Below are 25606 nucleotides of genomic sequence, written 5' to 3'. Positions count from 1 at the left end.
CACATTCATTGACTCTAGAGGGTGTTGTCAGAGCTCCCCAGGTGGTGGGAGGTCAGGTGAAGATGTAGATCTTCATTGTGAACTACTTGGTTGTATTACGTGTTGAGGTGTAAAGCCCCCTTTGAAAATGGGACAATAACAGAGATTTTCAATAGAAATGTAGAGAGTGTCCCGTTGAGAAGAATTGGGTGTGCCTGGCTTACCTGCTCTGTAAAGGCTTTCACTGGCGTTAACCCATTAACTCATAAACGTAGGACAGCCAAATTACGGGTTCGTCCTCACAGTAACAAGAAGATACTGATTCAAGTGGGTCACAGGCAAACTTGGACAGCAAAGCCCGGGGGCCTGTCTGTGAGTAATGCCTACAAAGTTGAGTTTGCATCTTGGGGATGTGACTTGCAAGGTCTTTGGGGGATGCTGTGGCTGAGCCACCATCAGGACTCTGGCCCGCTGGGTGCTGCTCTAGCACCCACAGCCGTGAGCTCAATAACCTGCGCTGTCTGATCCTCAGCAACTGTGACTGAAGTTACCGATGAATAAATTGATCGCTATCCTTCGGCAGCGTGTTTTCTACTCTGCCTTTACAAGTCTTCACTCAGGCATGAGACCTGCTGACTCCACGTGCTGAGACAGCACCTAGATGCTGTGGATTTGCTTTTATTAGAGAGGACTTTTAAAAGTTAAGACAGAGCTTAAACAAGACTGAAGCAAACTACGTGTAGGCCAGATCCTAAGTACAATTGGAACACCACCTCTTAACTGGCTGTCAAGTCTCTCCAAACCAAATTCTTTTTCAAATGTCTTTTTAGTTGTTGGTAGAAATTCAACTCAAGCATTAACCCAATTGAGTTGTTTTTCAAAATACATTTCTGGAAGAAGTGGATGTGGGCACGCAGAAGTAAAACTATCCTTGTAGCCGCCCGTTTGATTCTTTTACATTCTGAGAACTTGCTGCATAAAAGGCTGAGAGTGAGACTACCCAGAGGCCTCTGCTAGCATCTTCCTTTCTGTGACAAAGCCTGTACATAACCACCAGCTCACAGGAAAACTGCCTGGAAAATTGTCATTGTCAGTTCTGGCCATTGCACCAAGTACAGTGAGCCTGCCGATGGGAAGTCGTGAATGAAGCCCTTGGTTTGCTTTGCTTGCGTGTGTGGCTTTTGCTTTACCTATTAAACTCTCTTTTATCTCAACCCACGAGTTTTTGTACTCTTACCCTTCCGATTCTCTCCCCCAGCCCGGCTGGGGGAAGTGAGCAAGCAGCTGCGTGGTGTTTGGCTGCCGGCTGGGGTTCAACCGCGACATACAGTTTTCAAATTGCTCCTCCAATATTGATCCAGATACTGCTTTGGACTACCTGAAGATACTGGTGCATGTTAGATTTAACTCTATTACAGTGAAGTACAAATAGATTTTAGTCTTTATAAAAAGTCCTAAATCTTATCCTGTCCCCAGCTGTCAGATAAAATGATAAAGCAAAGATACTTCCCCAAACAGCCTCACTTAAAAGCTTGAAAAACAGCAGTAGTGTATCAAGTTTTTTTCTGATCTGAAAAACTCAGTTTCTAAATTCTAGACCAGATCATTCTTGGCTGCCTCTCAGGCAGATTCAAGATGCAATGTTCAACAACTCCAATGGCACTGAGGAAAGCAGAGGATAAAGGACAATACAGAAAGCAGCACAAAAGCCTTGCATGTTCTATTTAAAGTGACTTTATTAAAACATTGTTAATATAAAATGTGACCAAGTACAATTATTTTTTTTGTAAGAATGTTTAATAAAAACATATTAAAGAAAGAAGGAGCATCAACTCTTGTCAAAGCACAGGAAAAACCTACCAGGATAAGTAAAAAGTTCTGCAGCATGTTCTACCAGCTGGTCCCAATGTGTATTAGGGTCGAGTCGGCCGACGGAAGAGACAGGCAGCCCAGGTTCTTCCCTAAGAAGCTTTAATGTATTTAGCAGAGGTTTAAAATAGCACTCCTCAACAGTAGGAGACTTTGCTTTCAGATCTCCCCACATCAAAGTTAAGATTAGAATGCGCATCTTTATGATGGGTCTAAAACTTTTCAGCAGCTGAATGTACAGAAAATTAGATTCACTGGGAAGTGTAAAACCCAGGGTTAACATTTGCCAGCTTTGAAAAGAAGGTGCAAGTCAGTACTAATTATACACCTAAAGAATTTGTGCTGAAGTTGTTCTAAGCTATATTGATGCTGGATGCTTGTAGCAAATGCTAAAAAAGGTGAGCTAAGGAAGGGAAAAAAAAAAAAAAAAGTGAAGCCCAGGCTGGTAGAAACAGCAAGGATTTTCTGAACTGCTGAATGCAGAGACAATACCCATGAATTACAGGAGTTTGTACATCTCAGAAAGGATGTAAAGATGCTTTCAGAAGTCTACAAATAAGGCTATGCCGTGCCATACTCTGTGGCAATCTTCCTCATTAGCTAAGAAAACTTTTAAGAAAACATTAGAAAAACTGGAGGGTTTGGGCTTGGTGGTTCTATTTTCTTCAGGGGGCAGCTTACAGCATTTTCCTTAATCAACAAGTAAGTTTTAGTGCTCTGTCAGCATCCTCTGCTTGTTCAGAGCGAGCAGCACACCAATTAGAGGGAAGAATTCTTCCAGGACATCTCAAACTCTTCCTGTAACAGCCAGGAGAAAATCCTGCAGCATCCAATTCTGCACATTCAACTGCCCCTGGCATTGAACCAAATGTCAAGTGCTAATCCATGAGAAGCCTAGCACAATTATGGTCTAGGAGACGGTGACCTTCTTATAGCCTTGGCTGGGACCCATTAGAGCCCTGTGTTTTGCCTTCTACCCCAAACAAATGCTCTGGGACTATTGGTGAGGTAAAGGGAAAGGTCAAACCTTTGGCATTGGAGCAGACCAGTCACTGACTGTGCGTAGGGGGAATTAAGGCTTCAAGGTGAGGTAAACACAGTGAGAGTCAGTGTGTAAATCATGCTGCATTTCAGAGACGACAGATTCAAACGACAGCTAGTCTTGTTCTCTACATTTTAAACACCAAAGAAAGATCATTTGAAAGCAGAACTGGAAGCAAGTCTGCTGAGGGCCACCTTGAGATGCATCTCTGCACCTCGGGAACAACTGTAACCCAGATGTTGAACGCTGAACAGAATGTACCCACAAGGAGGAAAAAGCACCAAAGTTGATGAGTCCTTGAGACGATAAGCTGCTTAAAGAACAAAGAAGCCTCATACTGCTACAACCTCCCATAAACATAGTGGTTTCCAGACACAAAGGTAATCCACACTCCAGCAATTCCCAGTGCTGTACTTCCAGCACTACTATTACGAAGAGTTATGCTCTAGTAAGGAGGCAGTGAAATCATTAGGCCTGTGTTCCCTGAAGACAGTTTCTCCCATTCATTAGGTGGTGTCCCATTCCCACCCCCAAGTCTTTAAGCCGAAGACCAGAAACGCCTGCCATTGCCCCAGGTCACTTTTCTAACACTCTTATGTTATTTTAGCAGATTTGTAGGGTACGAACACAGTGCTTCTTTGGATCCATCATTTTGGCAATGCCTTTGCCCTCTTCAAAAGAAAAGTGTTTTCAAATAAATGGTACAAAAGTTGCTTTCAAACTAAATGAAATATAGAAATCAATGCAATTCTTCTGTATGCTTATTTTTCATACTGTTTTTGCTAGTTATCTGAAGTATGGAATTATTTGCTTATATTTGGAACCATTGCATGTGCAACATTATTTCTTACAAGCCATGCTAGCAAGCTTTCAATTGAAAACAGCAATCTGGTCCTGTAGGTTCCATTTCTAGGATATGAAGACTCTCTGGTTTGTTTTTTTTTAACGTGTATGGTAACTTCTCCCATCTTCTCAATACAGTAGCTACTGAAAATTGTAACAGATATTAAAAAAATATCCAAATGAAACCACATTTCTATCACTGTTTAAAAAACAAAAACGCATATGGTATTACAAAAGTTTATACAAAGGCAACATTTAAGAGTTTCAAAGTTACTTCTAGAAAAAGACACAAACGCTAGTAAATTAACATACAAGGAGAAAGATGTTCCGCTCCTTCCCCAAAATTGGTTTGATCTATTTTGAAGTATCTTTTACCAGTTGTCTAGAAAATCAAAGCCAGTCTTCAAGATAACATTGCTTGTACTAGTCTGCAAGGAAAAAAAAAAAAAAAAAAGATAAATAAGATGTGGTTGTTAATTACGGTATTACAAACTCAGTACTTGCTGTTTATCTACAAAAGAAAGTTTAAAATATTTTCTGCCAATATTTCAAGTTCTTCACCTTGCTCTAGGATACCTAAGAACATACACCAGAAAATGCTAGATGTGGAAAAATAGTCACAATGACCAAAAAGACAATTCCAGATAAAATTCTTGTAGTGGTCTGCAGGCAAAATGTGGGGGTTTTTCCTCATGAAAAAAAATTCATAAATTTTTAGACCAGAGTGGGAATTGCAGAGAATGAAACAAACCCAGAATGTAAGCATCACTAATTCAATGGATTGCCTGTTGCAATGACAGCCAGTTGTTTCCAGAAGACTACATAGTTTAAACTTTGTTGACAAGCTATTTACTAGGCTATCAAGAACGTGCTCACTCCTGCAGTGCTGCACTTCTAGCCATGATGTTGAAAATTATTTTAGTGGTCAGGAAGACTATTCAAGGGACACAGCTGAGTCTCTAGATTCTCTTCCTAGACCATGGCTCTCTTCCCCAGAACAGGAAAGATAAGTCAGAAAAGAGGAAACAAAGAAAATTCTATCATACTGTCTTCTCTGCTACTCTGTTGACATTTTGACATGGGAGGATTGTTTCTCCAGAGGGAGAAAAAACAGGCTTCTCAAACTATTTCAGTTAGCTAGAAAACATTCACAAAGGAATTAAAACTGTAACAAACCATTAATTTGTAGGAAAACATGATAAAGCCTTTAACTAAAATTAAAGGTCTACTGTGGTCACAATTTGTAGCAAAACAGCTCAAGCAGCTTTATGTCTTAGCTTCAGAAAAAAAATAACTAAACATAGTGCTCCAAATACTGAAGTGGCTTAAGTATTGTTCTCTCCTAAGTGCTGCCACTTACTTCTCCTGCAAGTATTTACCTCATCCTGCATCTTTTTGGCCTTACATCATCTTGTTCGGAATTTAAACAATTGCTGTTGGGAAAATATGGTAGAGAAAAAGCTATGCGACATACTTAAGGTGTACAGTAATATGTCAGGCTTATGCCAGAGCGATGCTACAGATTCCAAGCAGAACTGCACAGCTCTGTTTGAAGAGCCACTCCTCTACTTCACAGTTTTCAGGCTTCAAATCTCTTCCTTTTCTTTCCCTCACCATGTCATATCCTGTTATTCCCTTTCTTTTCTCACAGATCAGCATCTGGGTTTTAAAAATATCTTCAATTGGCTATTGAGCTGCTTAAGGTTATTTTTTTGTTGTTGGGTTGTTTGGGTTTTTTTATTTAAAAAAACATTGAGAAGGCTAATTCTGGAAGCTCATTCCATTTCCATTTTGGACTTTAAGAGAAAACACATTTGAAAGCAGTGCAGCTGCCTGGGACAGAGCACTGGGAAGTGGCTGTTGGGCTACCGCTTAAAACAGCTGAGAAACTAGTAGTTCACCATTCACTGCTATGCTGTGCGTACCAATCAAGTATCCTAGACTCTAGCTTCAAGTCAAAAACTACTTTTTTTTCATTAAGCATTTTGCTGTTTCAAGAAAAAAAAAAACCAAACCAAAACAACACAACTATTTTTCTTGATATAGCAAGCTCTCTACCCCAAACTGTTAGATAGCCAGTATCAGCCATATCAGCATTTTTGGTATTATATTTAAATGATGTGTTTATCCTATGCACTTTACCACATTAAAAAATACCTGACTGAAATAAACAATAGCCATTAACATGTTGATTAAATAGACTTATTTAAATTTGCAGGATAAAAATCCAGCAAGCTTAGCTATGGCTTAATGCTTTATGGAATCCCTTATCTTCCCGAGCACACTTGTCAGATTTCAATGTGCTATACAGTTTTTAAATCTAAGGACAGTGTATATAGCAGTCCTTACTTGTCCAGGCATTTGTGGATCTGTAAGTAAGGTACCATCAGAATCTTCCTTGTTTGTCCTAGAAGAAGCCAGGTCCTGTGGTGGGTCAGGAAGAAAGAAGTCATCTAGAGAACTAGCAGGGAGTTGAGTGGGTCGAGGTTTCTCCCATTCAAGAGATACAGAAGGTAGGCTGGGGGTGACAGACTTCTCTGGTTTAGTTATGCTGGGCTTCTCAGCTTTTGCCATCTCCTTTGGAGCAGACTCTTGTCTGTAAAAAGAGGGAAGGGGTTTCTCTCCTTTCTCCATGGACTTGATCTGGCTAGGGGTCAGGGACTGGAACTCAGACTTGTCTCCTTCAAACTTTGAGCGCTCTGCGTTTATCTTCCAGAAAGAGGACTCCTCTTCCTTCCTGGATGCTATCAACCCATCAGAGCCAGCGGTCTTACTGGCCTGAGAAGATTTAGGGACTTGGACACCAGGTGCTGCTTTAACAGGCTGCCTCTGTTCGTTTTGCAGCTGGGCACCGCCTTGTTCTTGTATGGACAGAGATGCAACGCTGAACTCCATCTGACTCTGTTCAGGGTTAAAGAAAAACAGTATTTCAAAGCCCTTCACAAAGACATAGTTTTGAACTTCTGATCTTGATGCACATAGATAACACTTTTGCCCACGGCTAAGCAACTCCCAGACAGTAGATACCACAGCAAAGCTAACTTATTTCATCCGTAAATGTCTTATCTTTGTAGCCACATAAAAATAATAATTTTTTAAAGTCTGAACTGCAAGCAAATGTGAGTCCTAGACCTGGTGCAAAGGAGTCAGAGAAAGCAACTGCATTCGAGTTACTCCTTGCCATCCAAGATAGCAGTGCACAGCATGCACAGCACTAAAACATTAGAACAGTTGTGGATGCATTTTGAAAGCCATAGATGTTTTACGTGAAAATATAAAGCAAAAAAACTTTACAGTGTAGTTTAAAAGGCAATCTTCCATTATAGTGTTTGAAATAGTTGGCAACATGTTACAACTCCATCTACTTCCAAGATAAAGGATTACATGTAATGGCTATATGTAGATAAGTGGGTTTTACAATTCTAATGCCCCTCTGAAGGAAGAGAAACAACTCCAGCAGGACCAGTTCTTCACTTATTCCGGAGCCTTGGTTTGTTTTTACTCGCAGTACAGATAGCTGTACTCATTTCTGAGAGGTTAACAGTGGGTCAAGGAAGCAGGTGACCACAGTTCAAGCATGATACACATCTTGCAAAAGCCACCCAAAAGCGAACAGTACTTCCAAATGTTCATTTTACTTAACTGAAGTGGTGGTATCTTGATTGTCAACTAGCTGGACACTCTATGCTAATAAAAAGTTAAATCTTATTTCAAGCTGAGGAACACACAAGCATTACTGTATTTAGGAGCACACAGAAAAGAACAACCTAATGTCTAGACTTTTGTTTGCAAAATGGAGCAAACAACGCAAAAAAAAAAAAATTAAAAATGCATTTACTGTTAAAGCTATGCTGTTGTCACTATGGGCCTGATCCTAGCTCCTTGTAAAATTAACTCTATCCCTGCCAGATCCAGGACAATGCATTTACTGTTAAAGCTATGCTGTTGTCACTATGGACCTGATTAGTTTTGAAAAAAATCAGACGACATTTCAAATACTAGCTTTTGCTGCAAGCAGTTAATAGATACTTTTGAAGACCATTACAGATTTGTGATGTTTTCCGCTTTCTACTTCACTACTTGGCCTTTCCTGAATAAAATCACAATAGCACCTATGGGCCTGAGTCTGAAACAAGTCCTAGTTGCATACCATTTTCACTAGAAGTGTTTGATCTTGAGTCCTACATTAGTGTGCATGTTAAGTTCAAAGGGAGTCTAGATCTAGCAGGTCTCACACACATAGTATTTAATATTCAGAAACTTCTCATCAAAGTGCAAATGCTAACTAAGCAACTGATTATTTATAAAACTTTTTTTTTTTTTAAAAAAACAGTCAGCAGCTGACTACACATAATTTGATTCATGGAATAAGAGCTGAACTTTCTAAAGAATTAGATACATTCGGTATTTTTCCAAAGTTGTAGGCAAGGAAGCACCAAGCTGCGTGTTTTCTTTAAGAATATACTGTGTTATCAAAAGATGCAGAACATAAACAAGCTGTAAGTAATTATAGCTCAGGTAGAATAAGGTGAGTGCAAGGATACATGCAACCCCTACCAAACAGCTCAACACCCCACCCTGCCCGCAAAAAACTAAGAGGAAAACCTCAGTGCTCCCATTTTATTTTTTTTATAAAACAGAAGTCATGATGTAAAGTTAAAAACAGGAGATTTTTCCTTAAATTCTGCATAAACAAGCCATGGATGCAATGCTGTTGAGGATTATTTACAGTGACTGCCATTCCCTATATTAAAATATAGGGATTTATTTCCCTAAGCTCATTTGGCAATATTACCGAATAGAGATTTACCACCCTGATGTTAAGATGCTTTAAGACTTCAGAACTGATAAAATCCCAGCTTAAAAAACCCACAACATAAAATAGACCTGCACTTCCCCAATATCCAAGGGGAAAACAAAAATAAAAAAATTCCACCTTGGAAGACTAAAGTGCATTGTCATGTAGGAATTAAAACAGTGCTACTTTCTATCCTTCAACAGTCTTCCTTCTTCTGAGCAGCCTGTCCCAGGGCTCAGACTAGAGATGACAGTAGCTAAAGGCCACCACAGCAGCAGCTGGTTTCAGTGAAATGATTCCTTCACCCCACAGCCCAAGAGAGAGGGAAGGTCAGTGCCCAGAGGGGCCCTTGCAGCCCCAGATCCACCAGAATAGCATTGGAAACAAAATCCAGGAAAACCACTGATGGAAGGGAAGCAGGAGTCTGTTAGAACAAAAATTAGAAAAAGGAAAACCAACAAGACGCCTTTCCCTTTCAACGGCAACAAGATAGACAAGCAAAGCCAGCCCTCCTGGAAAGTTCTTATGCTGTGGAGCAAAAGCCACTGCCTGTGGTCAGGTTTAACGATCTTTCGTATGGGACCAAACACCAGCTCAGAGGTCTGGTTTGGAAGTGGCAGACTACTTCTAGTGTAGGGAAGAGCGTGGCACTGTGGCACAACGTCAGGCAGTTTGTACCTTTTCCAACCCGCTCGTGGATGTGTGTTCTGCAGAGAATGCTCCTCTTTGTCCTTTTAGAATGGAGGCTGTGGGGTATACTTTTCCATTTCAGAAGACAGGATCACCTGACATTTAAGATTGCATATCTGTGTCATGGTATGCTTTGGAGATCAAACAGTTCATAACCTGACATGGAATAATGTGTATGAAAATACTTCTTCTGGAGTTTGCTTTCTCCCCCAAGGAAGGTGAAGAAAATAAGACTACCCCGACAGGTTCTGAAAGCACCACGTCTCAGCATGATGTAAATACAGCCCTGAGAGGTCAGATGTGTAATTCTGCTTCTAGCATGTAGGTCGAGAAGCTGAGAACTTCTGTGGACCTGTCAAGTTATTCTATTTTCCTAGGAGCATATAATGTTTCTATTTGACTTTCAAGGTTACTTAAGATGTCTGAACCCCTAAGAAATGCAGCTGATGAAAGAAAATTATTAACATGCAATATCTTTCACATCACAAAATTGGCCCCCAAACTAGAGCAGCAGGAGGTAATTTCACGTAGAGATGGAGGAGACCCACGTGCGAAACACCCCATGCTGATATCTAAGTACTACTGTATGTTCTAATGAGTGGACAGACGTTAGAAATATGAGTTTAATTAGTGTTCGGCTCTCAATTTCTTACATCAGATTGCAAATTGGCAATTGATTGGGTCAGCAGGAGAGGGAAGGAAACGGCGTTTAAAACACCGTTACCCCAAACCAAACATGCCTTTAGGCATGCCAGTCATGGGAATGTATCTTGATGCGCATCTCCCCCTGCCCCAATCAAACTGATGGCAGCAGCTAGTCCGTACAGGGCTGTACCGCATGTTCGCTTTGCTCGGGCTGAGGAAAGCGTTTAGCAGCAGAGCTGCACTGGTGGCACTCCACCAGCTGCCGCCTTGGGGAAGCACACACTGAACGTTTTGCTAAGATGTGGTGGTCAAAAGTGAATTGTCATTTAGGCACAGTTTGGGTTTCAGTCCCTAGCTGCTTTCCTAGATTTTGTATGACTATGAATGAGCTGCAGTTTCTGTACTTGAATTCCCCATCTAAGGAATAAAACAAAAATACTTTCTTTTTCCTACCATTTGTCCAAATTATATTTCTGGTAACTGTTCAGCCCAGAAAGTCCTGAGACTTTACACACTGACTAGTACAGTCCCAACTGCAATTTCTAGAATTTATCAGAATTCAAATAAAAGCTAATAACAGCAGTAGTGTTTTCAAGATATTGCAAGAACAAGCCATTCTCAATGCATTTAAGAGGGGGGGGGGGGAGAGTGTGCATGTGAAAGCATGCACAAAGTAGTATTTTGAGGCAGAACAAACCTAGAAGTCTGCGTTCTTTTCAGTCTTATCCCTCTGGTCCCAAACCACTTCAGGGTTAAAATAAAGGATGCCTAGGTCTTAGGTCATCTTTCTGTCTAATAAATATTAGTAGTATTCAAAATTGTAGTTTTTAGGAGGTTGCATGTCCATTTTTCATTAAAAAGACCATATTAAGGTATATTGGAATTTTATTTATTGGATTAAACAATTTACACCTAAATTAGTCTCAAGGCAGGGACAATCCACTAAATCATACTACTGGCTGTAAATACTCATGGGAAACAATGTATTCTAAAAGAGAGGCACCACACACTAAGAATGTAATGACTCAGTAATACCATATAAAATCAGGTCTCAGTTCCTAAGTCTACACTGAAAACAAGATGACCACAAAGAACCCAGGAGCTCTTTTTTTTTTTTAAGCATCTTATTCACTCATCAGGAATGTGTAGTATTTTACTAAACAGTCAAGCAAACACAGCCAAAACAAATTGTTTTGCTTGGCAGCCTGAAAAATCCAAATTGTTGAGACAAAGACTGCAGAAACACTGTCAAAAGCAACTTATTTTAAGCACAGTCTGATATATGCAGCAGTAAAAAAGCCAAGTTTAAAATGATTTAGAAGATGACTTTGCTTTGCTGAATGGACAAAACCAAAATAAATATGGGACCCAAAGTAGTTGCTGGTTTTGCTTTGTTTCCTGTGCACACTGTGGGTGCTTTCAGGATCTTTTCAGAGTCAGAAAGAAAACTTTAGGTCAGCAAAGACCAATCACAAGGGCAAAAATAGAGCAAAGCACTCAAAAAACAATCTACATAATTTTAGTCCATACAGAAAGACAATGCCAAAGATACACAGCATAGAGCTTTGGAGGAAATTTCATGGCCTACTCTTTGGTGATACAGACAGCATTCTAGTCTACCACTGTCAGTGGTTAGCCGGAGCAAACTCATACAGACACTACCTGGTATGTGCATGATTTTATGCTCAAAACCAGCTGTCTAAAGATTAATGCAAGTAATTGAATCCTTAGCCGAGAACACCTGGCCATGCAGATTAAAATAAACCTTGAACACAGCTACTATTGCCGCAAGTTGGGTTTTTTTTTTTTCCCCCCTCAAGAACTAATAGGCAACAGTAGTCTACAGCACTGTGTTTAAACATCTGTAGCCTAGATCAAAAAGTGAAGGGAAAAACCCAAACCTCAGGCATCACTCTTCTTTCCTTCTGAGGAAGCATTGCCATTTATGCCAGCTTGATAAAAATAATCACACCGAAGTATAGTTTGTAACAAAAAATTCTAATGTCAGGCTGCTAAGGAAGGAGGGGAAAAAATTATTTTCTGTCACTTTTTTCCTATTTAAAAAAAAAAAAACAACACAGAAACAACTAGGACTTGTGCAAAGAAGGATATTGAAGACTTTTAGTTTTAGATAAAGGAAATACATTTTGCAAACCACATTTTTTATAAGTGCAACATAATTTTTTTCTTTGTAAATCATTGCTGGGATTAGATCACTTCTGTAGCAATGTAATTAGGGGAATTCAGACAGGGAGGCAGCAACCGGATTATTGAGGGGATTGAAACTTGACACTTTTTCTTTTTGCCTTTTTTTGTTTGTTTGTTAGTTTGTTTTTAAACACACCTTGAAGGCTTCTCTTTTCAACAAATATCTGAGGGCCTGCTGAAAGTAGAAGAGAGCTGAAGGAGGAAAAAGCCAGGAGTTAAAAAGAAAAAAAGTACAGAAAGGACTATCTAAAGCCACCTTCACAACTATTCGACCTGTATCAAGACCAACAAATTTTTAGATGTCCATGTGTCAAGTTTAAGCATTTGGAATAAAACTTTAGTTAACAGCATGAATTAGAAATAGATTCCAACTTACTCCCATGCTGCTCTGTGTATTCAATGTGTTAGCTGGGGTGGCAGACTGAAATTACATTTTCTGCCCACTACTAAATTAATTTAAAAAAAACAAACAAAACCACACCAAACCCAGAAAGTTCTGAATTCAGGAATAGTTGCAGAGAAATTTTATTTCCAAACCTAGGCATGATTCTTGTTTTCCATTTATATCTTGGAGTCCGTGCTGAGTTTCACTGAATTTTTACTTCAAACAAACCAAGAAACCTCAAAGGCTAAACTCAGCCAAAATGTCAGCTTTCATCTCACTTAAACCTGAAGCCATAAATAGAATGCCCTAAATTCATAAACCTGGCTTTAGCTCCAGTTAAAAATGTAACTTACATTTCAAAGACGTGTTATGCTTATGAGGGCTCCACCCATGAACCAAATCACTCCCTCCAATTCAATCTCTTGTTTTAAAATGTCAGCTTATTTGCAGTGCCGTGAGAACTTGTTGCTTCCAAAGTAGTTTTCCTTCTGAGATGTGCTACAGTTTTCTACTAAAAATATTAGTATTTTAAATGCTAAGAGCTAACTCAGCAATTTACATTGTCTTTCTGCTGTGTTTGCCTTGTCTTAGGGTTTAAAAACAAAGACAAGAACTTTAAATACACATCAAACAGCTACAAATGGTGGAAACAGTCATGCAAGTGTTTGCTGTGATACAAATGACTTAAGCTGTATCTCACATTTGTGCTTAAAATGAGAACACAGAAGTCTACTTTTGACAGAAGGGAAGTTATCAAGCCCTTCAACGATGTTCTGCCCCAAATGACACCAATTCAGCACACTGTTCTCTGGGTAAGTTTGACAGCCATGGAATTAGGGAATCCATTGCACTAGCTACTGTGAGAAAAATTTGTCTATACCTAAACAACTGGAATCACCATTGATGTCACTGAAACAGCTGAGAGAGGCTCCAACTTGAAAAAACCATGCCCTCCCCTCTTCTCTACTCTTCTTACTACCCTCTCAGTTTTCCTGAAGTTACAGACAAATATTGATTTTGCTGCTTTATTTTCTCACAGTCTCAATGTTTAAAAAAAAATTTAAAAAAATCAAGCCTATTGGTTTTACTGATTTGCATCTCTGCTTTCTCCTTCTCTGCAAAAGCAGAAAGCGAATGCCACGTTCCCTTCCTTGGGTAAGCCAGAGCACATTCATGCAAAGCTGCAAAAGAACAAAGGAATTTCATCATCATGGAAATAACGTGCAAAAAACCAAACCAAAACAAAATCTCTGCATGAAAGGGAGATCAGGGAAAAGAATATTATGGAAAGAATAACCCATCATGGGGTAGAGCTCAGGGAATGGAAAGAGCCTGACAGCCTGAAATAACAGCAGGGACAGATCTCGCTCACAAGACACCGAACGTGCATTACAACATGTCAACCTTATTGAACAGCTCATTCAGGTTTCTTCACTGTTTCCCCATGCTGGAGCGATTGGGCAAGGGTACTTCATGGAGAAACTCCCTTCCAATCTTATCTTATTAAAATAGTGGTTAGGGAAGAGATCAAAGAGTAGGCACAAAGCAAGATCTCCACCTTTAGAACTAGAAGACTCAGCAGTTGAAGGATTTGGCTGAAAGACTGGCACAATATGGGGCACTGGGGAAAAACCAAAAGAAGGAACCCACACAAACCAACCAACCCACACCCCTGTCCTGGTTTCGGCAGGATTAATTGTCTTCCTATCAGCTGGTACAGTGCTGTGTTTTGGATTTCGGATGAGAATAACATGGATATACTGATGGGTTTAGTTGTTGCCAAGCAGTCAAGGACTTTTCAGCTTCTCATACTGCCCTGACAATGAGAAGGTTGGGAGGGGACACAGCCAGGACAGCTGACCCAAACTGACCAAAGGGATATTCCATACCATAGGACATCATGCTCCATATATAACTTGGGGGTAGGCCAGGAGGTGGGGCAGCTTGGGAACTAGCTGAGCATCAGCTTCAGGTGGTGAGCAGTTGTGCTGTGCCTTGCTTGTTTTATATATTCTTTTATCATTATTATTATCTTTTTCTATCCTATTAAATTGTCTTTATCTCAACCCACAAGTTTTAGTCCCCCTCCCCAATTCCTTCCCTCATCCCACTGTGAGGGGAGGAGTGAGTGAAGAGCAGTGTGGTCATTTTAGCTGGTCGGGTTAAACCACACCACCAATAAAGCCAGACAAAATGGATTCTCTACAGTTTTGCTAAAGGAAAAGGTCATGAAACTTTTCAATCTACAGCTGAGGCACAGCTTTTATCTCTGGTCAGCAAAGAGGGAGGGGGGAAGAGGGAAGCACAGCTTGATTAGCTGAGACAATTATTTCTAAAGCAACCTCCTCCCCACCTAACTTTTCTTCAGCAGTCACGAGTGTTTCCACGTCATTCTGCACTCCTTCGTTCATTACAGAAAAGCATGAAACTAGAGCATCTATCCGTTGTGGTCCTTCATTTTGAGACACCAGGAGGACAGTAAAAATAATCTTAATCAGCAAGAGATAAGCCACAGGTTGGGTTGAAAAACACTTCACTAGATATACAAGCATTTAAAAGAAAAGACAATTATCAGTTAAAGAGAAAATCCATGTGAGTGCAGATGCATGTCATCACAGATCAGTGCATTACAGGAAGCACTATCTCCTGGAAGTTCAAGTATTCAGAACTTAAAAAAAAAAAATCCTACCAAGACAAAGCTTAGAAATGCTATTATAGCTGCCATGTTCCCAAGACTAAGTTTTAGGTTTGCCACCAAAAAGTAGGGGAGAGACAACACCGCTGCTTCCAACATATGATTTATTTCACCTTACTGTCAATGAGGTCCATACTCTTCTCACTACTATTCTTTTCTTGACAGCTTTACCCAAGTACAGCCACACTAAGCACCTCTTTAGTATTATACTAAACACCAGTGGCTTCTTCTTCTAAGGGTCTTGAAAGACAGGAGGGCTTGCCTGAGCTACCTGGCTTCCCCTCTAGGAAATCCTCCCCTGGCTCCTGAATCATCACAGCTTATAAGGGAGTTTCAAGGCAAGTGAAAACTGGCAATGCTTTCTCTGAAACTGCAGCACTGTAGGGTGCAGGGACCCAGGAGCCACATCAAGTTACAGGTTAATCAGCATCTGCAAAGCACAGATGGGGTGCTAGCTAGAGGCAGTGACCTTGAGCAGGGAAGGCTGACAAGTAGTCCAAGGTTGGGTGGATTGGATTATTTCAGTATTCACTGGCATTTCCAAATAATTACTCTGCATTAGACTAAGATTATATTCATAAGCTCATACATGATTATCTGCATAGTTCAAGGGCAAAAAATTGAAGAAACAGAGGGGGGAGCAGCTTTCTCTGGCAGATAAAGCCAGAAAACACAAAGTCAAATCTGTGATTAAATTAACATGCCCACTATACCCAGCTGAGAAAGACAGTGAGTTTGGGGTTTTTCTCCCATATTTTCTTCAACAAGAAGAATTAAACTTCATTTCCCACCAGAAACATGGTACAACTATGTTTCCCCACACTACAGGTTCAGAAAGATGGGGAACTCTGGCTCTGTGTTAGCCTTATGAAAATCCCATCATAAATAATACTTTAACAAAACACCAGAGGTACAGTAAAACAAACAAAAAAAAACCCAAACCAACAAAAACCAACCTACCACAGAAAAACATATTGTTTTTGAAAGAGTTGCCTTTTGCAGAAGAAATAACACAATGCTTCTAGCATAGCCCCAGGTTAACAAGTTCCATTACACTCTAGTATATAACAAAAAGATGAAGCACAAGATAGGCTTTAAGAAAAAATCCAATGAAGTTATTAGATACCTTTATTTTTCTCAACCCATTCCCCAACTATTTTACTCCTGACTTCAAAAGTAAAATGCACTTATGGTTATACAATACCCGAGACACTGGTCTCACTAAACATGTAAAGTTGTTCAGAAAGTTTACTATGAAAAATCAGGTAATTTGGAATGAATCAGTTTTACATCTGCATTTGAGGCCAGAACATTAGTTCACCAAGCACACTTTGTGTTTCTGTTGATGTAAATCAAAGCACACCAGTCCCGATTCATTTGCAGGATGGTCATTTTACACAGCTCTCATAGAATAAAGGTGACGTTAGTCTATCAAGTCTCAAAATGAAGATAATATAAATGCACAAGAAACAGTATAAAACAACAAACCAACTTTAAAAATAAAACTGCTGCATATTTACCTTTGTTTCCCAGGAGAATGGAGCCGAGTGTTCATCTTGCCAAGTTATGTCCTGAAATAAAATTCAAGAATGACTAAAAATCAGAAGAGCAGCTTTACCTGCTCAGGAGCATCATACGCAGATGACATTACGTCGCACTGCTGGAAGCATAACAACCACTACCACAGAACTAGCTGAAAAGCGAGAGTGCTACTTAGAGATGGCACTGATTACAGTTTAAGACTGACTGAAAGCAAGCTCTCCGAGAGGAGCATTATCAATTAGTACAGCAATTTAACCTACCAAATATATGAAGGTTTAACCTGGTCTAAACTTCTTGAAATGGTTTCTCTACAAACAACTTTAAAACATATATTTCCAGTTTCCTACTAGGGATTTTCTTCGGTAGCCACTAGCAACACACAGGGACAGAAATAATAAGAGGAGCAAGGGCCTTAGGGAAGTAAAGTCCCATTTCCTCCTCTCCGCAGACCCAAGGGCACGTGTGCAACCAGGCAGTCATGGGGCAGCGAAACAGCTACGCATCCATCAGGTCAAGCCACAGCTGGATCCAGCCATGACGAGACACATCATTATGCCACTTCAATGACGATCAGTCTGAAGTAAGCATTCGGTGCTGTTGAAAGAACCACATGATGTCCAGAGTAAAATTCCAAGCTGAAATAGCTTCTTTTAAGAAGCTATTTTTCTGAAAATAATCTCAATTTGAAAAATTTAAATAATCTCTTCAAACACAGCATGCCCTCCAGAAAGACATGCAACCCACATCAAAAAAATGAAGGGGTAATAACTAACTAACTAACTAAATAAATGTTGTTCAAAGCTTACAACAAAATGATCTCATTTCTATTCCTAGTCGTGGATGAGACCGCTTGGCCACCCCAGTACTTCAAGGCAGGAACAGGAGTCTGAAGAGTGGATGGAAGGAGAAAGGCCAGGAGGAACCACGCGCAGGGAAGGAGAGGACGGGACAAGACCTGGAGTGCTTGTTTCACACTCCTGCTGTTCAAAGAATAACAGAACTAGACCATGTTTTAAGCTAACACAGGAACCCCACATCTTACCGTGACTGCCCTTTTTTTCTTATTTCTGACCTCTGCCTTTACAGAAATACATTTCTCAGACATCTGATAGCATTCCCCTGATCTGCCATCTCTTATTTCTATCCTAGGCAGATTTTGCTGGCCAAGTCCTATGAAATCACAATTAGAAGTGTCTGAAACCATCTCCTAAGCATGAAAACATGTCACTCTCCAACGATTACACATCTGTGAAACACAGAGTTTCTAGCAGCAAAGTATTTGTGGTATATATGAGGGTGATCTCACGCTCTTCAAAAGAGCTGGGCTGATAGAGACCATCTAAAAGGAAAGGCCTGGGCTCTGCTGGACCACACATTCTGGCCAAAAAGGAAATTTTGTACAGGAAATTTTTGCCTAGGTTCTCTCATTCCAGGAAATGGATACTCATATTTATTAACATTTAAGGAAAACAAAGGGAGTAAAAGCCTGCTTTCTAGTATCTGTTCTGACTTCCATCAGTATTTGCACTGCAGAGTGCTGCTGACCACGTAAGAATGCTACATCACTTAGGCAGCATGCCTTGCAGCAGGTGAGTGTCAAATTATTTCAAAATCATTTTAGGACTGTATCCTTTGCCTCTGAAACTGGTGGAATTGGCGTTTCATTGCTGAAGCGCCATATGACAGGAATCATGGTCATATGTGCAAGCCATATGACAGCACATATGACAGGAATCATGGTCCAGGAGGGACCATGGGAGAGCCCTGCCACTGGGCTGAACAGAACCTTTCTGTTCACATAGGATCTGGACAAATCAGTACTTGACTTCAACTACAGCAGTAAAGGACAGAAATGAAGTCCAGCAAAGAGCATAAAACTCCTACACGCTCTCACAGCACCTTAAAGCTCCAGACACGTAGGCATAGCTGTCAGTGGGTTTTATCTAAGGAGTTTAAAGGAAGCTCTGACTTCTTGCCGTTTACAGGACATGCAAACCAGCCGTGGACCAGTTTTAAATTTGGGAGCGAGCCAAGACCATCCTCGACTTGGATCTGAGACAGCCAGTTCTTTATTTCCCTGTATTTGAAGCAAGTGCAGACAGCACTGGGAGGGACACCTCTTCACCCAACGCTCCCTGCACATCCTCAACTCAGAGATGACACCACCGCTGCGAGCAATCCCTGCTGACAAAAGGCTGCCTGCAGAGGGATAGAAGAGCAGCACAGGGAAGGGAGAGTGAATGTATGAGGTTCTCGTGCACTAGGATATGTCATTCCCTACAGGACACAGCAAGTCACCTTCCCGCTTCATAGAATCTGATGTCTTCTCAACCACCAGTGCACTTGTTGGCACCTTAACTCGTAACCTCAACCTTCAGCTTAAGCAGACCCAAAATGAATTAACGGTATTTTGAAACTGGTTGTTAAAAAGTTTTTGTCAGAGACAAAATCTAAGACTTTCATAGATTATTTCAAAAGATGGAAGTAGTAGACACTTGTTAGACAAAAGAAGTTCCCTGAAAGAAAAGGACCATAGTTTTTTCTTCTTAAAAAGATGGCTCATTGTATCTCAGGTTGCACAGCCCAGCACACCTCAAAGCCAGTAACTCTGAGGAGCTTTGCCCACGTTCAAGAGATCTTCCATGGGATCTAGCAAAGGATAAAATAGGATAAGACATGGTTTGAGGATACAAAGCTTCAAGATGTTGACATCTGTGGTTATTTGAAGTGTACTTGAAGCTAGGATGAAGGAGACAGTTCTCAGGTTCTGTTTACTGTCAGAGAAGGAAAGGAAGTTTGTGGCCTCCATCTCTTGTCCTCACACAGAGGACGTGGAGAGGACCAAGTGAGAAGCAGAACAATACAGTTCAACAGTTTCCTGTCTGATGTGCCCGATTCACGTTTATCGCCAACAAAATCTGAGAAATAACTTTGCTTTCTATAGAATAAACAAGTTCCTACACGCTTGAAGAAAATGAGAGGAAAAGCATCAACTATTTTAATATTTACAAAAGTAAATGAGGAGTGGAAATTCTACAGAAAAGGGCTTCAAGGCTATTTATTAACAACACAGACTGGAAGAGATCCATATCTGATCAGCTTTTGTTTTCAGCACACAACAAAGCCTTCTTCCAGAAAGAAGGCAAATAATTAAACTTTTGTTCACCAGCGTTAAAGAACCTATTTGTAAGAAACTGAGCCTCATGCAACGTATTTCATAGAAACAGAAAAGAGAGAGAAAGAGAGGCAAAAATCCGGTCATATACTTGACTTCAATAACCAGCTGCAGAATAAATTAAAAAAAATAAAATCACAAACTACATTTGCTATACGTAGGCAGCTTGTTGCAAAACAGCATCTGAATTTCAAAATGGAAGAGACTGGCAGAAACACGCCAGCATATCTGACACTGCACTGCTCAGTAACGAAGCAGTCACAAACCCACCAACAAATGCATCTTAGAAGTGTTATCACAACAGGGCTTGCTGCTTATTGGGGTTTAACTGCACTCAAAAGCTGCCCTGCAGTTTTGGTTTTTTTTAAAAAAGCACAAATCTTTAAGAGGCCCAACACAGAAGTTATTTTTATATTGAATATTTGCTGCTTTAAAGCATTTTTAAGTAGGAGATAAAAGGGTTGATCCTTTGGCTTGGTGCCAAAGTTCTTAAGGCTAAGCAAAACAAATACCATATCTGCTTTCAGGTAGTTAAGTCAAGCTTCCCTATTAAGAGATGACGAATGAAACTAACTGAACTCTCTTACCTGTCTGTCCTCCACATAAAATGTTTACTACTTCCTAAAGCACATGGCATTTTCTTCAATGAAAAGTTTAGTTATTTCAAGTCCAATTCTTTGAGCTGCTGAGTACCACTCAAATATTCAATATTCCTTAAAAAAAACCAAACCAAACCAAAAAAACTTAAAGAAAAATCAGACCTTAAATCCATGGTATGTCACACATTTGTGGATAGAGAGGGACAGTATTAAGAAAGAAGACTGAGAACTTGTTGTAAACTGAGTATCTAAACTACCTTCCACTGAACTAAGCAGGGAGGATCCAGTGGCATCAACTAACATCAAATCAGATACTTAACACAAGCTGACCTCTACTGTGGTCAAAGGGCAGTAGCCTCTCACACACTGCAGTTTTTCCACCTATTCCCCTCATCCCGGGTTCTATTTCCAGATTCTCCTCTGATCAGCTAACACTATTTTCTAACACTACAAGCATTAGACATAAATGGAGAAATGCCAGCAATTGGAGGCTTGTTGGGAAAGAGGAAGCTCTGCTTGAAGGCTGCAGCCTCCAAAAGCCCTCAGCCAGAAGGCTTAGGCTGTCTAGACACAGGTAGTGATGGTGAAAGAAAAAAATAGTCTCCCGGTGCTAGGCCCATGTGCGATCAAGTCAATCTTCAGCAAACAAGACAACACTTCTTTCATGGGGTTTTTAAATGACCCTATTAGCCAGGAAGAGATGAAAATATATGCATGACTCTAGAAAACAGAACAAGATAGAGAGGCAAGAGATACTGGGGTTCACTAGGAGGAGGTGTAAGAAAATACCAAGGCCTGCAACCGCATCAAGGTTATTGAGCTGGTGTATTCTGAGGTCTGTTTCAACTAGGAAGGCTTGACACTGTGTGGCCAACGGTGGACACATAATAGCTGGTGTTAGCAGTTGCATGCATCCTCACCATGACAGTGTGGTGCACACAGGCAGATGCCAAGTGAACTGGGTGCCACCCAACCCAACTCTGTGCTTGGGAAAGAAATGCTGTTTGGGGAATCAGAGCCCAATTCCCACACTTCCACTCCTTTCATCAAGCTTTTTGACACTTTTTAAAATACCTTCAGTTCTTTCCTAGCAAGATGGCAAATTAAAAGTCAGCTCTGGTATCCCAGCACTGATCCCCTTCAGGAACTGCATCCACAGTGCATGTATAGCTTCAGTTATTAACTCTGTGACTGGCAATGCTGCAATGAGGGTGAGATAACGGAAGACGAGCCGTGGCACTCAGATGACTCCAGGCATTTGCTAAGAGTCACACATGGTGCCGCAGTGCCCTAGCACTGCGAAATGGCTGGATCATGGCTACAGGATGTCACGGTCCTGTTACCGCACATTCATTTTCTGTCACAGCCTTCCCACACAGCCAACATACATTTTCAAAACACCCGTTCAATAAGAGATGCTTATGCTTTGAGAACTTAGAGTCCTGGGCTACAAGTTCAGGAGGTGAGTTTGATGTTAGAAGAGATATATGGGAAACAGTGGGGCAAGAAAGACGGAACCAATTGTCCAGAGATACATACATCCTCTGGACCACCTCATCAAAGCGGTCACATGCATGAAAGTGGGACTGAAATGGTGAAAGTCCTGGACAGGTAAATCAGTATCTTCAGCTTTCATCCTTGTTTTGCTTTCTCTGAAGTCCTCTGAAGAACAAGAGGTGAAAGAGATCAACTTTCCATGCTTAAGCAAGCACAGGTATATCACTACAGATTTCAACATCAGTTAACAGGGAAGATGAGCTGTGGCTGGAAACATGAAGCTTTTGGAGCAGGTGTCAGCAAGAACATCATCAGACCAAACCACTCACAGTGAAAGGGCTGCAGCATCAACAAGTGATTCTGAGGTATGCAGGCTACTCTCCCTTTCCTTGCCATAGGATACCACACACCAGGAGACAGAGACAGCAGCCAGGACCAATCTAACTGCCCTGAGCAAGGGCTCGGTGACCATGGTATATGCAGCAGTTACACCTTACAAAGATGGCAGTAGCACAGCTCAGTAAGATGTCAGACCAGAAGACAGCAAGATAATAAAAGCTCTGTAGGCAAAGCATTTGCAAGTCTGAAAAGTTGAACCAAAATGGCAAGAGACCGGCCGCAGTGGCTCTGTAACAGCAGGACAAGGAGGAACAATTAGTGAGCCAGGGCAAATGTCCAAGAATCGGGTCGAATGCCAGCAAGGGAGCAAGGGGAGAGGAAGCTATCAGATGAGGAGCCAGGAAAAGCTCCAAAGCTCAATAGTACAGTTGGAACAATTAAAATAGAAATGGAAGACGCCAAAACAAGTGGAATCTCTTTTCTTCAGAAATACCATTTATATTAACTTCAGTTTGGAAGTCAAGGAGGAAGTCAGTTGAGGCAGATGATTCCAAAATTAAACACTTTGCATCAAGTGTTTTGATGAACCATGCTTTCTTTGGTTAATGGCTACACAAACGCTAACAACAACATTATTTGTACCATAGCTGTATTTCAGGAGAAGAGGGGAAAGAAAACTTGCCAAATTTCAGATGGGCTCTCTAGCTGTTTGTTAAGCAGGAAATTATTATTTCCATACTGGGCAGCACAACAACCTACAACATGCTTGCTACGCTTCTGGATCCACGTAATTCAAAGCAGAAAGCACAGCAGAGCCACCTGAGATAGGGAAAGCTGAACGTATTTACTTTCCACAGTCATTAACCTAAAACCTTTTGCAACTAACTTCAGATTTAGGCTTCCTTTCAAAGACTGCTTGCACTGAATGTGCTTGTCTTGCATCCTTCCGTATTTCTTTTTCACCAGGAGTTATAATCTATTACTAGCAAATATTTACCCAGAATTTCTGGTATCAGAGACTAAACAAAACCAAGCTTGACCATATGTTCTCTAACTCTAGATACAACGCACATGGTCACACCTTCCTGACAGGTGAAACACAAGCAGCAGTCTTCCAGCACAAAGCTGGTTGAGAACCACGATGCCAAGTATTGAAGTGCTTCAAACGCTTCTTACAAATCCCATTGCAAGGGATATTGGTGAGGAGGCTAAAAGCGGCACTGTTCTCTTTAAATTGGATTGACAATTAGAAGTGCAGAAGCAGATTATTTGGTTTCTGGTAGAAGCCACAGAAGTTAATTAACAATAGGTCACTTTAAGATATTACATGAACATAGTGAAAGATATTAGCTCTGTAATCGTGCCAAGATGTAAAAGAAAACAAAGGAAAGGAAATCTCATATGCAGAATAAGAGAGAGACAGTATCTGAAGAGCACCATCAGGTCTTTGCAAGCTTGTGAGAGCTTCCTCTTCAAGGGATCACATTCGGTAAACGTGGCCCACTGCTCCGGACCAGGTACCCTTATACCTATGGATTTCTAGAACGGCTGCCACGCTTTGCCATTAAATAGATAGCTCTCAGAAGCTTCAAAATCTGTACCTTTTGCCATCTATCCTTCCACACCCTTGTTTTTCCTGGCATGTGACATAGAACAGGCTGCATTTTTTTAAGGTATCAAAAATACCAAGAGCTGGAATGTTTTCAGTGTTGTATTTTTAACTGTGTCTAAAATTAGAAACAAAAAGGAAGAGATTTAATTCAGCATAAACATCCCCTACAGCCCGCTCTCAGCACGGGATTATTTCCAGAGCTAGCCGCGGCCATGCCCCGGTTTTTTTTGGGGGGGGAGCTGGTACCGGCCTCTTCTGCAAGTCTCCGTTTTGCAAAATCCACTTCAGAGTTACTTCTGCTTACCTCAGACAAACTCCGATTTGGTGCCTTTCCCGCTTTTACGGTCTGACCAAGCCCCCTCGCTCGCGGTGTAACATCCCGCCCTCCCGCATAGTCATGGACGGAGAGGGGGGAGAAAAGAAATCTCATCTCCAGGGCAACTCCCCCCGTTGCCAACGACTGGAAACACCCGCTCCTCTTCACAGCCGAGCGCCGGCTCGGCAGCGGCGACACTCTTGGGCAGAGGCAGCCGTGAAGGGGGGAAGGCTACGACCACCGCGCCCGTGCGACGGGGCCGGGGAGCGCCCCTCGCCCCCTGGCGCCGCCATGGCGGCCCCCCCCCCCCGGCAGCCGAGCCACCGCGCCCAAGCAATGCCAACGGCCCCCGCCCGGGCCCCGCCGGCGACCCCGTTCCCCGCGCCCCCGCCGGTACCTCGTCGCCGAAGTGCACCACCTTCTGGCCCGTGTTGAGGCGGAGGCTAGGGTAGGATGCGGGCGGCGCGGCGGGCCGGGCGGCGCCGCGGTGCGCGGCGTAGCGGGCCTGGACGTGCGGCTCCACCAGGCACTTGTCGATGATCTCGTCCTGCTGACGGGGCGGCAGCCGCTCCCACTCAGGCCCGTAGCGCTCGCGGATCCGCTCCTTCTCCGCCATGATCTTGCGCGCCATGGGGCTCAGCGAAGAGAAGTAGCTGAACCGCTTGCGCTCCCGCTCGTCCAGCGGCCGGTTGCCGTTCATCACCGCCGTGCGGGAGGCGGCGATTGCCGCCGCCATGGAAGCCATGGCCACTCCGCCGCCGCCAGCCCCGCACGAACCGAGCCGGCCGCACTCGCACGGCGGGAATGAGAACAAGAATGGGAACCGCCTCCTCCGCCTCCCTTCCCTGCTCCGTTCCCCTCCTGCAAACACCGCCTCCCCTCGCTCCCTATAAAGGCCGGCCACCGCCCCACACACCCCGCCTCCCGCACGCCCAGCGCCGGCGGCAGCCCCCGCCGGCCTCCCCCGCGGCGCCGGCCGCCCGGCGCTCCGGGGCGGGGAGAGGCTGCCTTTCTCCCTCTGCCTCGCAGCTGGCGAGGGAGGGAGGCCGCCTCCAGATCTTACTTCGGTGTCGTTACCGGCGATGGCGTGGGGCCGAGCGGGTCGGAGCCAGCCTCAGGCGTGCCGAGCCGGAGCCGAGTCTCAGGCCGCGGCCACGGCCGCCCAGGCCCCGCAGCCCTCTGTACCCCTGCTCGTAGCGCTCGTCCCCCCCAGCCCTTCCCCTCCCCTTGCCAGAGGAGGCAAGCAGTAGTATTCCCACGCTGCCGGGGCCAGGAGCACCGGAAACCGACTTGCCTCAGCTGGCAGACCGGCACCAGAGCCAAGAACCTGCCCTTCCCAATTGTTTCTTGATGCAATAGAAGGTCCCACAGC

At 42.4% G+C, this 25606-nt stretch overlaps 1 protein-coding gene across 2 annotated transcripts; it reads right to left on the bottom strand.

Moving 5' to 3' along the window:
- Window positions 1–1697: 1697 nt before the first annotated feature.
- On the bottom strand, window positions 1698–25109 carry C3H1orf198 (chromosome 3 C1orf198 homolog). 2 transcript variants are annotated; one of them, XM_075748648.1, is made up of 4 exons: window positions 24632–25109; window positions 16675–16725; window positions 6083–6634; window positions 1698–4161 (listed from the first exon to the last, which is right to left on the bottom strand). In XM_075748648.1, exons 1-4 carry the CDS (start codon window positions 24977–24979, stop codon window positions 4105–4107), a joined length of 1008 nt encoding a protein of 335 aa, XP_075604763.1. In that variant the 5' UTR covers window positions 24980–25109; the 3' UTR covers window positions 1698–4104. The 2 variants fall into 2 exon arrangements, with proteins under 2 accessions (XP_075604763.1, XP_075604764.1); XM_075748649.1 differs by lacking the exon at window positions 16675–16725.
- Between the last annotated feature and the right edge of the window lie 497 nt (window positions 25110–25606).

Source organism: Balearica regulorum, chromosome 3 (assembly GCF_011004875.1).
Source record: "Balearica regulorum gibbericeps isolate bBalReg1 chromosome 3, bBalReg1.pri, whole genome shotgun sequence".
In the NCBI taxonomy this organism is placed as follows: domain Eukaryota; kingdom Metazoa; phylum Chordata; class Aves; order Gruiformes; family Gruidae; genus Balearica; species Balearica regulorum.
Note: the sequence above shows the minus strand (reverse complement) of the source record. Positions and strands in the feature narration are given on the sequence as shown.